At 44.4% G+C, this 14,740-nt stretch overlaps 1 protein-coding gene across 1 annotated transcript in view; it reads right to left on the bottom strand.

Moving 5' to 3' along the window:
* The window catches only part of LOC124722627 (organic cation transporter protein-like), a 348,546-nt gene that overhangs the window by 313,405 nt on the left and 20,401 nt on the right, over nt 1–14,740 (bottom strand). The window contains exon 2 of the mRNA XM_047247761.1: nt 2,781–2,942. Coding sequence (XP_047103717.1) covers nt 2,781–2,942 — 162 coding nt within the window. The remainder of the gene's footprint in view (nt 1–2,780; nt 2,943–14,740) is intronic.

Below are 14,740 nucleotides of genomic sequence, written 5' to 3' on the forward strand. Positions count from 1 at the left end.
GAAGTTTTGGTTTCGGGCAATGGACCTGTTCACATTAGCAGAATTTCAGCAGTTTTGTAATGCCAACAGGATTAAACATGTGACGACAGCACCGTTCCACCCTCAATCCAATGGTGATGCAGAACTCATTATAAGGACTTTCAGGCAATAGATTAACAAGTAATATTCGTATGTTTCCCGTGCGGGGAGCAAGCTTTAGTGTTCTTCCTCTCGACCTATCTTTCGTAGCCACTCAACGGCAAATCGCCAGCGGAGCTCTTGCACGGACTCTGACATTGGACACTGCTTCAGCTGCTGCATCCTCCACAGCGGTTGGCCCGTCCTCCACAGCGCTGTAAGTTTAATGTGAATGATTTGGTCTTTTCCAGAGATTTAGCAGACACAAGCGCTGGGATAGGGGCATTGTCACTAAAGCCTTGGGCCCCTCTTTGTATGTTTTACTGTGTCTCTCCCGGTTGCAGATGTGCCATCAGAATCAGCTTCGTTTGTGTGGACTGGGTGAACCTGCTGCTGGTTTTTCATTTGTAGATTCGGTGCCCAGGAAGACCCCGCAGCCTCAGCGGCCATTGGACGTTGGCACAGTACCGTTGCGGCCACCGCATCGCCAGAGCCGCGGCCACGATAAAAAGTTATTCCCGTTTGCCAAACCGCATTCCGGTGGGTCGCCGTGGCCCCTCCAGTCACTGTTGCACCTCCGCCATTAGAAGAAGGTGTTCCGTCTCTGGGCGTGGGTGCGCATCATATGGCTGGTTTTTCGACCAGTGTTTCTAACTACTCGCAACGGAGAGTAGCGCGCTTCGTTACAGTATCATTTAGTAATCGCGAAAGCGTTACGGAGATTATAGATAAACTCCAGTGGAAGACTCTGCAGGAGTACGGGCTTTTGTTGAAGTTTCGAGAACATACCTTCACCGAGGAGTCAAGCAGTATATTGCTCCCTCCTACATATATCTCGCGAAGAGACCATTTGGATAAAATCAGAGAGATTAGAGCCCACATAGAGGCATACCGACAATCTTTCTTTCCACGAACAATACGAGACTGGAATAGAAGGGAGAACCGACAGAGGTACTCAAGGTACCCTCCGCCACACACCGTCAGGTGGCTTTCGGAGTATGGATGTAGATGTAGATGTAGATGTAGACGAATGTCGGGGTGTGAGCAGGAGCATGTCAGCGGCTGAAGTTTCGGCTGCACGCAGACCTCCCTCCTCACCCCCCCCCCCCCCCCCCCCCTTATAGTCGTTTCTTGCAGCATCAGTACACGCTGCTCCCCTCTAGACTAGTCTCTGTCTGTTAGCTGAGTTCTGCCTGAGAACTCGAAGCATTATCAGTTAGCCTCTGTTATTGTGTGTGCCGAACTGGCCTATCTCAAGAACACGCAACGGATTGTATTCTGGATTTGCTGCTACTCAAGTTAAGTAAAATGTGTTACTTAAATACTATGTGTTAGAATCCACCAACCTCTTAATATCCACAACTGGGGGGGGGGGGGGGCGACCAAACATTAAATCCCTCTTACAGATATTTTTTTAGATACCCAATGCGCTACTTTCCCACCTTGTGAGAGAGACAGGTTCCTACTCTACATGGAGTGGCGCCTAGCTGTCATCCTTCTCCACGAGAGAAGATCAAAGCATTTAACAATAAACAGCCGCTGAACTTCCCACGAGATATCAGAGGCCAATATCTCTCTGCTATTCTTGCATTCTCCAGTTTTCCAGGAAAAGTGTTACAGGCAAAAACAACATCACACAAGCTGCTTTTTGAACAGAGAGATAGACTTGTAAAAATACGAGGGCTGTTCGGAAAGTAAGGTCCGATCGGACGCGATTTGGAAACCACAGTAATAATCACATGAAGCTTTGCACAGATGTGTTGGGCAGTGTTTCTAGTATGCACGTCGATTGCGTCATACCACCCGTTTCAGTTCTGAACACACAGTGAGAGCGTAAAGATGTATAGAAAATAATGACTCCGGTCAAGTATGAGGGCCTGGTGAGAGATTTCGCCTGATTTCACGCAGCCCACGTAACACAACCGTCATGTCTTTCCTCCTTCATGACAATTCTCGGCCGCGCTTTGCAGGGGCGATGAAGATGCTCCTGCAGCTTTTCGGTGGGAAGTGTTTGATCACCTGTGATACAATCCGTAATTGGCTTCACATGAGTTTCGTCTCTGCTCATATGAACCGCCGGCTTTGAGGACAGCATTTTGGCACAGACAACTAGCTGCAGAGCAGCATAGATAACTGCCGGAAAGCACAGGCGACTGGCTTCAATGACGAAGATATTGGGCCGGCCAGTGTGGCCGTGCGGTTCTAGGCGCTTCAGTCTGGAACCGCGTGACCGCTACGGTCGCTGGTTCGAATCCTTCTTCGGGCATGGGTGTGTGTGATGTCCTTAGGTTAGTTACGTTTAAGTAGTTCTAAGTTCTAGGGGACTGATGACCACAGCTGTTAAGTCCCATAGTGCTCAGAGCCATTTGAACCATTTTTTTGAAGATATTGGAAAGTTGGTACACCGCAACGACAAATGTCTGACTCGGGGTGGGGACTATATAGAGAAATAGCTGGAAGGTGTAACTAACTGCAATTGTAGACTGAACAAGGAACTGGCAGGGAATCGCTTGTGTCCACTTGAAAGGAGCCAGACTGGTACTTGCTTCAAATGGTTTAAGGACATTCCTAAAATCTAAGACTGGATGAATGCTCCGTACTGCCTTAAGCACTGCGCCACCTCCCTTCGTGCCAAATTTGAAAGCATTTTCGTCGGTACTGACCTCTTGTGAGACGCTCTCAAAACCAGCCTCTTGCATGTCTAGGAACGTTGGTCCAAAGTAGTGAAAAGCCGACAATATGTTCACAACAGCGAACATGGCTATTATCCGAAACTGGAAGCAGCCACATTCTCCTGCCTTTTCCAGTAGCTCGTCTTCATTCATCTGAAACATGACATTTCGAATTTATTCATATGAATGGACTAAGACATAACAGAAATAACATCTAACACGAAATTTTCTGATCTCTACACATCTGTAAGAGGTGTACTATTAGGTCTACAACTTTGCTTCCGCCGTTTTGCAATAGATGGCAGTAGTGGAAAGTAGTGGTGCAAGTCGTTCGTCGTGTCAGACAGTAAGCTTAGGCATTTGATAACATAACGCCATCAGAATATCAGTCGATTTTTGATTGCATCATAATGTTATTCTCGACTGAATACGTCAACTTATGAGCCCAATTCTCGTCATCTGTGGGAGGTTTTAATTTTCTGCTTTGATATGAAGAAATCTGCGGCTTAGACTCATAAAAAGCTGGGTAAGACCTATAATGAGACGCCTGTTAGTGACAGAACTTCGCAGAAAATGGTTTCCATGCTTCAAGAGTGGTGATTTGAAGTTGAAGACCGTCATGGTTGTGAAAGAGAGAAAGCTTCCGATGCCCCTGCAACCGACGGGAACAATCACAGGAGATCGTTATCGAAAGCAATTGATGTGTTGGAGTCGAGCACTAAAAGACAAACGCCCACACTACATCGGCAGACATGAAAAAATTATTTTGCTGCCTGACAGTGCACGAGCCCATCTCGAAAATCCCGTCAAAACATACTTGGAAACGTGGAAATGAGACGTTCTACCTCACCCGCTGTGTTCTCCAGATATTCCCCTATCTGACTGCCACCTTTCTCGATCTATGACACACGACCTAGCTGAGTAGCACCTACGGTCATATGAACAAGTGCAAAATTGGATAGATTCATGGCTCCCCTCAAAGGATGCCCAGTTTATACACTGAGGGGATTCGTATGCTGCCCTAAAGCTAGGAGAAAGCAGTGGCTAACGATGGCCAATACTTTCAATCGTAAATTTTTTGCAAGTTATTCACAACAAAGTCGCTACCTCGAGAAATAACGGCGGAAGCAAAGTTTTAGACCTAGTAAAAAATAAACTGTTTTTTTTTTTTAATACACTACTCGCCATTAAAATTGCTACAACAAGAAGTAATCCAGATGATTAACGGGTATTCATTGGACAAATATATTATACTAGAACTGACATGTGATTACATTTTCACACAATTTGGGTGCATAGATCCTGAGAAATCAGTACCCAGGACAACCACCTCCGGCCGTAATAACGGCCTTGATGCGCCTGGGCATTGAGTCAAACAGAGCTTGGATGGCGTGTACAGGTACAGCTGCCCAAGCAGCTTCAACACGATACCACAGTTCACCAAGAGTAGTGACGAGCCAGCTGCTCGGCCACCATTGACCAGACGTTTTCAGTTCGTGAGAGATCTGGAAAATGTGCTGGCCAGGGCACCAGTCGAACATCTGTATCCAGAAAGGCCCGTACAGGACCTGCAACATGCGGTCGTGCATTATCCTGCTGAAATGTAGGGTTTCGCAGGAATCGAATGAAGGGTAGAGCCACGGGTCGTAACACACCTGAAATGTAACGTCCACTGTTCAAAGTGTCGTCATTGCGAACAAGAGGTGACCGAGATGTGTAACCAATGGCACCCCCCGCCAGTATGGCGATGACGAATAGACGCTTCCAATGTGCGTTCACCGCGATGTCGCCAAACACGGATGCGACCATCATGATGCTGTAAACAGAACCTGGATTCATCCGAAAAAATGACGTTTTGCCATTCGTGCACCCAGGTTCGTCGATGAGTACACCATCGCAGGCGCTTCTGTCTGTGAGGCAACATCAAGGGTAACCGCAGCCATGGTCTCCGAGCTGATAGTCCATACTGCTGCAAACGTCGTCGAACTGTTCGTGCAGATGGTTGTTGTCTTGCAAACGTCCCCATCTGTTGACTCAGGGATCGAGACGTGGGTCCACAATCCGTTACAGCCATGCGGATAAGATGCCTGTTATCTCGACTGCTAGTGATACGAGGCCCTTGGGATCCAGCACGGCTTTCCTTATTACCCTCCTGAAACCACCGATTCCATATCCTGCTAACAGTCATTGGATCTCGACAAACGCGAGCAGCAATGTCGTGATACGATAAACCGCAATCGCGTTAGGCTACAATCCGACCTTTATCAAAGTCGGAAACGTGATGGTACGCATTTCTCCTCCTTACGCGAGGCATCACAACAACGTTTCACCAGGCAACGCCGGTCAACTGCCGTTTTTGTATGAGAAATCGGTTGGAAACTTTCGTCATGTGAGCACGTTGTAGGTGTCACCACCAGCGCCAATCTCGCGTGAATGCTCTGAAAAGCTAATCATTTGCATACCACAGCATCTTCTTCCTGTTGGTTAAATTTCGCGTCTGCAGCTCGTCATCTTCGCGGTGTAGCAATTTTAATGGCCAGTAGTGTAATTGTATTTATTCACCTTCTCCAGTGACATCCCCTTTAAAATACACTGCCTAGCAAAAGAGTGAAGCATCCAGAAGATATTTTCGAATGTGAATGTACGTTCATACATTGGCAGATACGTAAATGATTGGAATTGCAACTTGCTGTGGCGGGTAGAACGGCCATTATACTGCATTAGTGTTGTTTGTGTTTAGTATTGTTACCAGGCCTGATGGGGTATACAAGGGGAATGGATAGCGTCAGATATTGACTGATCCCTGCGAAGGACAGAGAGACACAGTGTAGCTCGTGTGAGTCAACGTTATCAGCACGTGAGAAGGTTTGGAAGGGCTTCATTGTGGGTCTCCTTTTAGCAGGCTGTTCGAATCATGCAATATCCAGACTCGTGAAGCATTCGGATGTGACGCTCGATGCTAGAGCGCACAGGAACAGGAGGGCACGCGTGCTCGTCATCGAGGCTGCAGGGCCACATCTGACCACCGCAGGGCCAAATAGACATGTTGTGCACCGAGGACAGTCTAACAGCCTCACATCTGCACCTGGCATCCAGGAACAAGTAATGGACTCCTTGCAACTTCTGTGTAATCCCTCACCATTGGTTGGAGTGATGTAGCAGCTGGACTGGGGAATTACCGTCCCAAGCGTTGACACCAAATCTCAAATCTTAAATATTATTTCTTTTACAAATAACAAAGTATATGCATGTTTAAACTTGAAACAACGTGACTCAAAATGATGTGTTGGATACGGATTCGAACTCAGCACCTTACTTGGTTGTTTATTACGTAAATTCAGATGTTATATATCGAATATTTTTCGACGGTAGTGAGATCTTTGAAACTGAAATGAAGAGGCGAAAAATTTTAGTCTTACTGGAAATTACAACCTGACACCTATTTCTGATGTCAACTAGCCACGAATAGAGATTAAATATCGGTTTACTTTTCTTGTAGCGAGCTGTGCACCTGTTTGAAGTACGAATAACGTGCTCAAAAGTTTTGTGCTGACTGGATGTGGAAACCTGCACATTTCGTGGTTGTTGACTATCAAACTCTTTTTCACCAATAGCTAGAAGTGACATGTTTCAACCTCATGTGTTGTGTTCACAAGTTCTGTGTCTGGCATTTACCATAATTGTATTATTGTTGAGAATTGTGACAGAACTGTCACATATCGCTTTCAAGCAATAAGTAAAATCGGCAGCTTAATGTTCTTAACTGCGCTGGGGGCAAATACATTGCTAGCGGCTTCTGGAGTAAGATTCGTGAATATTTCTTCCCTGGGGTCGTGTCTGAGAAGACGTGGCGAGGGACCTGGGTGGTCTCAGCGCTTTGAATACAGGACGGCCAAGGATCTCTCGGTGGGCTGCTGGTTTGCCGATTTCCGTTATTCACAAGGTGGCATGGGCAGAGCAACTGCAGGTCCCCCTCTGTATTGCTGGCGTGACGAATCTGCACATCCTGTCGACTGATACAAACTTGTGACACCAACATTTTGCCGTTTTCTGGGTAGAAAATTCTACACTCTAACTGTCCAGACGACAGATGGGTCATCACCATAGGCGCCATGGCGCGAATATCTGAACAAGTTACCGGTGACACGCCACATGCAGTATACCAACCTCTGGCCAGTTAATGTACATACAGTAAGTGATAATGGAGAAGTTTTGGCAGGCTTTCTCTGCGTTTTAGCGTGTTGAGAATAATTCTAGGACATAGCTGTGCGGAAGTTGTGAATCCTCCCCTCCAAGCCATGGGTTTCTGGGAGCAGAGAAGGAAGTCAGGAAGACGGAGAGACAGTGTGCAGCCGTGTGACCGTGAGGCAGATGAGCCTGGTCACAGCCTGGCGCAGTTTTCGCTGAGTCCTTCGAGTAAGTATTGCTTCTTAGCGCTAGCGTTCTCTTTGCTCTGAGCAGCTCATAGTTTTCGATGTCTATTCTACAATCTCTGTTGCTTCTTCAGATGTTTTACTTACTAGGATCTTGGGTCTAGTTTTAACTTGCATTTGGAGCTGCACAGATTTGAAAAGCCAGTCGCAATTCCACAGCAGTCTTCCATATGAGGTAATCACCCCTTGTGAGCAGAACAATCTGTCCTAAGTGAGCTCCAATCAAGCAATCATTTAATTATAATTTTGTGCACATTCACCTACATTCCATTGTGGAACTGAATTTGTTAGACTTGTCCTGACATAATTTTGTCTTGCTTTCAGCTTCAAATAGCCAATCGTCATTCACTTTTTGTGCAGACAACTAATTGTTATTCATCTAATTGTGATGCAACTGGAAGAAAATAAAATGATAAATTAAAAATATTGAATTCTATTCACTTTTTTGTGCTATAACAGCCTAGATCAGGCAACTCTAATAAATTACAAATTTGACAGGTTTCTTGTGCATAACTGAATTGTGCTCTTACTATGATGACATTTCGTTGTAAAGTCGTTGCATCTACACGGAACAATACGTATTTGTGGTAGCAAATTCAATTAATTTACATGAGAAATTATTAATGAGAATTGCTGTCATTTGCATTCAACATAATCCTGAGATCACAGAGCATTTTCAAATACTCTGATTAGCAATTTGCTGGGTTAAGACGATATTAGGTTTACACCAGTTTGCATTTCATTTGTGTCTTGAGCACATAAGTGTGGTAGGCAGATCGTACTCTCCACTGCAGAGATCCAGCACGTCATTTTCGCGGCAACGATCAGTTCTTGAGAAACAAACATGTGCATGAAGAGATGCTAAAAACCAAAATATTTTTCACACAGCATTAGGAGTTTGAAGGGCATGAAAAAAATTCTTGTGCAGGATTCAAACCCAGAGATGTACCTTTCTTGGACACCTTCATCAGTTTGGAATCTTGTAATGCAACGACATGATGGAACGGTACCGTCCTGAAGTGGTCTTATCTCGCAAAAAGGGAGATCGGAGTTTGGATCCGGGTCCATATCTGATATTTTAGAAATCCCATGTTCAAATACAATGAGACGTAAGACTCCTGCGACTTCACATAATTATTGGTTTATTAAATGAAACAAAATTCCTTTTGAAAGAAATCTTCCTGCTGACAGAACTTCTGCTTGCCACGACTTCAGCTTCTCTTTCAGTCAGTAGCAAAGGCACGTCATAGTTAATGTGGATTCTGATCCATCGTGTAAGCCTACATTCTTCACTTGGCGTTACTAAAGGTGAAGAGGGGCAATTCGTGGTCGCCAGAGATTGGAATCGAACGCAGCGTATGGGTAGACAATGCTACCATCAGTCCAGCAGACCACTTTTCTTTAAAAAGAATTTCACATAATTTTCTACATCCTTGTCTTAGTATATACAAGATAAAATAGATAAGTGTGCCATTTCTCCCTGTTCTAATAACACTAAAATTTAACGAATAAAACTTTATATTCGGTCCTAAGATGTTTTCCACTTTGCGCCACATGATGCCTGTAAGCAAAGTGTTACGTCTTGAATCGTGTGAAACAATATTCGACTCCTGAATATTTTCTTCTTTTTAGAGTGGTTTACATTGCATTATCAACTTAATAGTCTTTCTTGAGAAATAATGGAAGAGAAAATAATAAGTCTCCCACCTCTTAAAATCATCGCTTGTGTTATTTATGTTAACCCGATGAGGCAACAAATAAGAATGTTTGGGACCAAAGCAAATATTTATAATTGTTCTGCAACTTAAAATGTGCTTCTGCAATATAGGGCATTTACCCTTGTAAGTTTGTCGTTATGTTTCTTATCACGTAAAATACAAAATGTCCCATTAGCCACGAATAACTTTTATTCTTTGTGGATGGCTAAAAGTTAGTCACGCCGTACTTCTTCAGCTGTTTTGTGGTTCAATTTAGGAGTGCTACTTTCTTCCTAGTTCAGATCCAAATTTTGGTTTTATTTTCACATGTAACCATGGGGATTACGACTGCTACAAGTTGACATTTGTCGAAATAAGGGGATAGTCTCAATTTAATTTTGTTAAATGGACATCTACACACCGTGAGCTGCACTAGAAATGTTTATTTGCCAAAACCGGTTTTCTGGTTTCTAATCCATCATCTACATCTACATCTACAGCTATTTTTCTACTGCGCAAGCCACCCAACTGTGTGTGGCGGAGGGCACTTCACGTGCCACTCATTACCTCCCTCGCGGTTCTAGGCGCGCAGTCCGGAACCGTGCGACCGCTACGGTCGCAGGTTCGAATCCTGCCTCGGGCATGGATGTGTGTGATGTCCTTAGGTTAGTTAGGTTTAAGTAGTTCTAAGTTCTAGGGGACTGATAACCACAGCAGTTGAGTCCCATAGTGCTCAGAGCCATTTGAACCATTACCTCCCTTTCCTGTTCCAGTAGCGTATGGTTCGCGGGAAGAACGACTGCCGGAAAGCCTCCGTGCGCGCTCGAATCTCTCTAATTTTACATTCGTGATCTCCTCGGGAGGTATAAGTAGGGGGAAGCAATATATTCGATACCTCATCCGGAAACGCACCCTCTCGAAACCTGGACAGCAAGCTACTTGCAGAGTCTGCCACTTGAGTTTACTAATTGTCAACCCGACCCGGTACGGATCCCACACTGATGAGCAATACTCAAGTACAGGTCGAACGAGTGTCTTGTAAGCCACCTCCTTTGTTGATGGACTACATTTTCTAAGGACTCTCCCAATGAATCTCAACCTGGCACCTGCCTTACCAACAACTAATTTTATATGATCATTCCACTTCAAATCGTTCCGTACGCATACTCCCAGATGTTTTACAGAAGTAACTGCTACCAGTGTTTGTTCTGTTATCATATAATCATACAATAAAGGATCCTTCTTTCTATGTATTCGCAATACATTACATTTGTCTATGTTAAGGGTCAGTTGCCACTCCCTGCACCAAGTGCCTATCCGCTGCAGATCTTCCTGCATTTCGCAGCAATTTTGTAATGCTGCACCTTCTGTGTATACTACAGTATCATCCGCGAAAAACCGCATGGAACTTCCGACACTATCTATTCTGGGTTTCCAGAAATGACATGATACGCGAGCAAAAAACATGTTCTAAAATTCTACAACAGATCGATGTCAGAGATACAGGCCTATAGTTTTGCGCATCTGCTCGACGACCCTTCTTGAAAATTGGTACTACCTGTGCTCTTTTCTAATCATTTGGAACCTTATGTTCCTCTACAGACTTGCGGTACACGGCGGTTAGAAGGGGGGCAAGTTCTCTAGCGTACTCTGTGTAGAATCGAATTGGTATCCCGTCAGGTCCAGTGGACTTTGTTCTGTTGAGTGATTTCAGTTGCTTTTCTATTCCTTGGACACTTATTTCGATGTCAGCCATTTTTTCGTTCGTGCGAGGATTTAAAGAAGGTACTGCAGTGCGGTCAGTGGCATATACAGTGACATGCGTGTCAGTTAATACGAAATGTTCTGAAATCTCTCCTATCACGTATGTTACTACTGTCTGATCTTAGGACATATTTCAGATCCTATCGCTTTAACTGACACGCATGTCACTGATATAACGGTACATAATTTTCCTCTTATGACGGGTTACGAAGCCGAAAACCGGATTTGGCAAATAAACATTTATAGTGCAGCTCATAGGGTATAGGAGACGTCCTTTACTAAATATATGAAAGCTGTGGAACACAAAACACTCAAGATTTTTATTTAATTTTGTATAAATTTTCCACAGTGGGTATGATTTGATTTACATCGTACCACGCGGCGCTGAATCTAGTTGGTAGTGAGGCAGTGTTCATGAGTTTCCAAATATTCGTCCAGTTTTTCGCAGAATATTACATCTCTGTCGGGTTTTTCTGATGATTTCTGATAACACAATCACAGACAGCTGGTGTTGGTTTGTGCCGGAGCAACTTTTATATAGGGTTGTTCCGTATTGCGTGATGATGTGACAAACTTTCAGGGATGATAAAGAAGGCAAAATGTATCAATTTGAGGTAAAGAACCCTGGTTTGGAAACGACAGGGCCGAAAGTTATAAAGCGAAAATCGTTCTGATACCTCTGACAGTGGAATACATGTACCGGTATTGTTGTTGCTAAGAAAGTAGGGTAAGCAAATTTCGGAGGCGTTAGTATGGACTAAAAAAAGAAAAAAATACTTAGTAAACGTGGGCACTAAAATGCATACCTTAAGAGCTATGAGCACTTGTTCAATAGAGGAGATGTGTTTCACAGTATCGAAAATGAACAAATGCTCAAAGCTCTTAAGGCATTCAATTTAGAGTGCATGTTTACTAGACACTTTTTTCTCGTTTTGGTCCATACTACCTCCTCCAAAAACATGGGAACCTAAGAGGTTGCAGTAAAAGAGATGCGATTCACAGTATAGAATATTTAACGGTTCAAAGCCGCCTCCAGCCATCCACTTTTAGGTTTTCCGTTACTTCCCTGTATCGCTCCAGGCAAATGCCGCTACGGTTCCTTTCAAAGGGCACGGCCGATTTCCTTCCTGATCTTTGACACAATCCGAGCTTCGGCTCCGTCTCTAATGACTTCGATGTCGACGGGACGTTAAACCCAATCTTCCTTCCTTCGAACCTCTACATTTACATCTACATGATTGCTCTGCAGTTCACACTTAAGTTCCTGGCAAAAGGCTCTTCGAACCACATCAGACTATTTCTCTATCGTTGAACACACTAACAGTAAGTGGGAAAAATGAACACTAAAACGTTTCTGTACGAGCTCTAATTTCTCTTAATTATTACGATGATAATTTCTCCCTATGAAGGTTGGACACAATAAAATATATTCACATTCAGAGGAGAAAGTTAGTGATTGAAATTTTGTGAAAAAACTCTCCACGACGGAAAACGCCTTGGTTCAATGATTGCCGCCACAACTCGCTTATCAATCCGTAACACTCTCTCCCCTGTTTTGCTATAATGCAAAAAGAGCTGCCCGTCTTTCGACTTTTTCAATGATGCCCTTCTATCCTGTCTGGTGTGGACCCGTACCGCGCAGCAGTACTCCAGCAGAGGACAAGTCCAGTATAGGCAGTTCCTTTAGTAGACATGCTGCATTTTCTAAATATCAATAAAATGCAGTCTTTGGTTTGTCTTATCCACAATATTATGTAAGTGATATTCCCAGTTTTAGCCGTTCGTAATTTTAGTTCCGAGTATTTAGCTGAATCGACAGCCCTTATACACTATGTGATCAAAAGCATCCGGACACCTGGTTGAAAATGACTTGCAAGTTCGTGGCGCCCTCCATCGGCAATGCTGGAATTCAAAATGGTGTTGGCCCACCCTTGGCGTTGATGATAGCTTCCACTCTCGCAGGCATACCTTCAATCAGGTGCTGGAAGTTTCTTGGGGAATGGCAGCCCGTTCTTCACGGAGTGCTGCACTGAGGAGAGATATCGATGTCGGTCGGTGAGGCCTGGCACGAAGTCGGCGTTCCAAAACATCCCAAAGGTGTTCTATAGGATTCAGATCAGGAATCTGTACAGGCTAGTCCATTACAGGGATGTTATTGTCGTGTAACCACTCCGCCGCCGGCCGTGCATTATGAACAGGTGCTCGATCGTGTTGAAAGATGCAATCGCCATCCCCGATTTGCTCTTCAACAGTGGGAAGCAAGAAGGTGCTTAAAACATTAATGTAGGCCTGTACTTTGATAGTGCCACTCAAAACAGCAAGGGGTGCAAGCCCCTCCATGAAAAACACGACCACACCATAACACCACTGCCTCCGAATTTTACTGTTGGCACTACATATGCTGGCAGATGATGTTCACCGGGCATTCGCCATACCCACACCGTGCCATCGGATCGCCACATTGTGTACCGTCATTCGTCACTATACGCAACGTTTTTCCACTGTTCAAGTGTCCAATGTTGGGCATTTACGGCGTGACGTATGGTTTATGAGTAGCCGCTCGTCCATGAAATCAAAGTTTTCTCACCTCCCGCCTAACTGTGATAGTGCTTGCAGTGGATCCTGATGCAGTTTGGAATTTCTGTTTAATGGTCTGGATAGATGCCTGCCTATTACACATTACGGCCCTCTTCAACTGTCGGCGGTCTCTGTCAGTCAACAGACGAGGTCGGCCTGTACGCTTCTGTGCTATACGTATCCGTTCACTTTTCCACTTCACTATCACACTGGAAACACGGGATCTAGGGATGTTTAGGAGTGTGGAAATCTCGCGTACAGACGTATGACACAAGTGACACCTAATCACCTGGCCACGTTGGAAATCCGTGAGTTCCGCGGAGCGCCCCATTCTGCTCTCTCACGATGTCTAGTGACCACTGAGGTCGCTGATATGGAGTACCTGGCGTTAGGTGGCAGCACAGTGCACCTAATACGAAAAACATATATTTTTGGGGGTGACCGGATACTTTTGATCACATAGTGTATTTTTGTAATTTATCGTGTAATCAAAATTTAGCAGATTTCTTTTTTTGCTCATGTGGGTGACCTTATTCTTATTTTTATGCAAAGACAATTGCCACTTTTAGCACCAGCAGAACAAGTGCTCACAGCTATAAAGGTTTGCAATTTAGAGCCCATGTTTACTAGTCACTGAAAGTTGCCTACCTTACAGTCTTAACAACAACAGTACCAGTGTATTTTTTCCACTGTCAGAGGTATCAGAATGATTTTCGCTGGTCGTTTCCCGATGAGTGTTCCTTACCTCAAACTTATACGTTCACCCTTCTTATCATCTCTAAAAGTAACATCATCAAGGCATCACCCCGTATAGGTCCAGACTACAAAGTGTGTCCAAATGAAAAGGAGACTACAGGTATATGTAAAGAAATTTTAGTAACAGTATTATAATTACAGCTTATGAGAAACAGTACAGCTATACATGATTGTTATTGACATTGAAATGTCGATCCAAACGCGCAGGAAATGAGTGGATGTCTTCGGTGTAGAAGCTCCTGGGTTACTGACGGATCCATTTGTTCACTGTGCCCTGCAATTCCTTGTCTCACGTGAATCTCAGGCGTTTCAGAGATTGTTTTAAGGGGGCCGAAGATATGCGAGTCACCTGGGGAAATATCGGGGCTGTAAGAAACACCTTCCAGGACCTCCCATCGAAATTTCTGGTGGAGCTCGGGGGTCCTCTTGGCCGCAGATAACGCCTCATAACGCTGACACCACTGAACCATTGGGCATCATATGAGACACTGTTCTCCATACGCCTCTACCATCTTGCGATAAATTTGTGAAGCATGCTACCCTTCCGCGAGAAGAAACCGCTCTTTGTGCTGATTGGGAGGGATCCATCATGCAACGAACTGCCGAAACAACTCTTCAGAAATGAAAAAAATTTCTGCGAAGCCGTCAACTCCACTTGTGCAACTGGAAATACCACCACACCATCTCTCTGTAAACATAGCCACCCACTTTGATTACAAATTAT

Source organism: Schistocerca piceifrons, chromosome X, assembly GCF_021461385.2.
Source record: "Schistocerca piceifrons isolate TAMUIC-IGC-003096 chromosome X, iqSchPice1.1, whole genome shotgun sequence".
NCBI lineage: Eukaryota > Metazoa > Arthropoda > Insecta > Orthoptera > Acrididae > Schistocerca > Schistocerca piceifrons.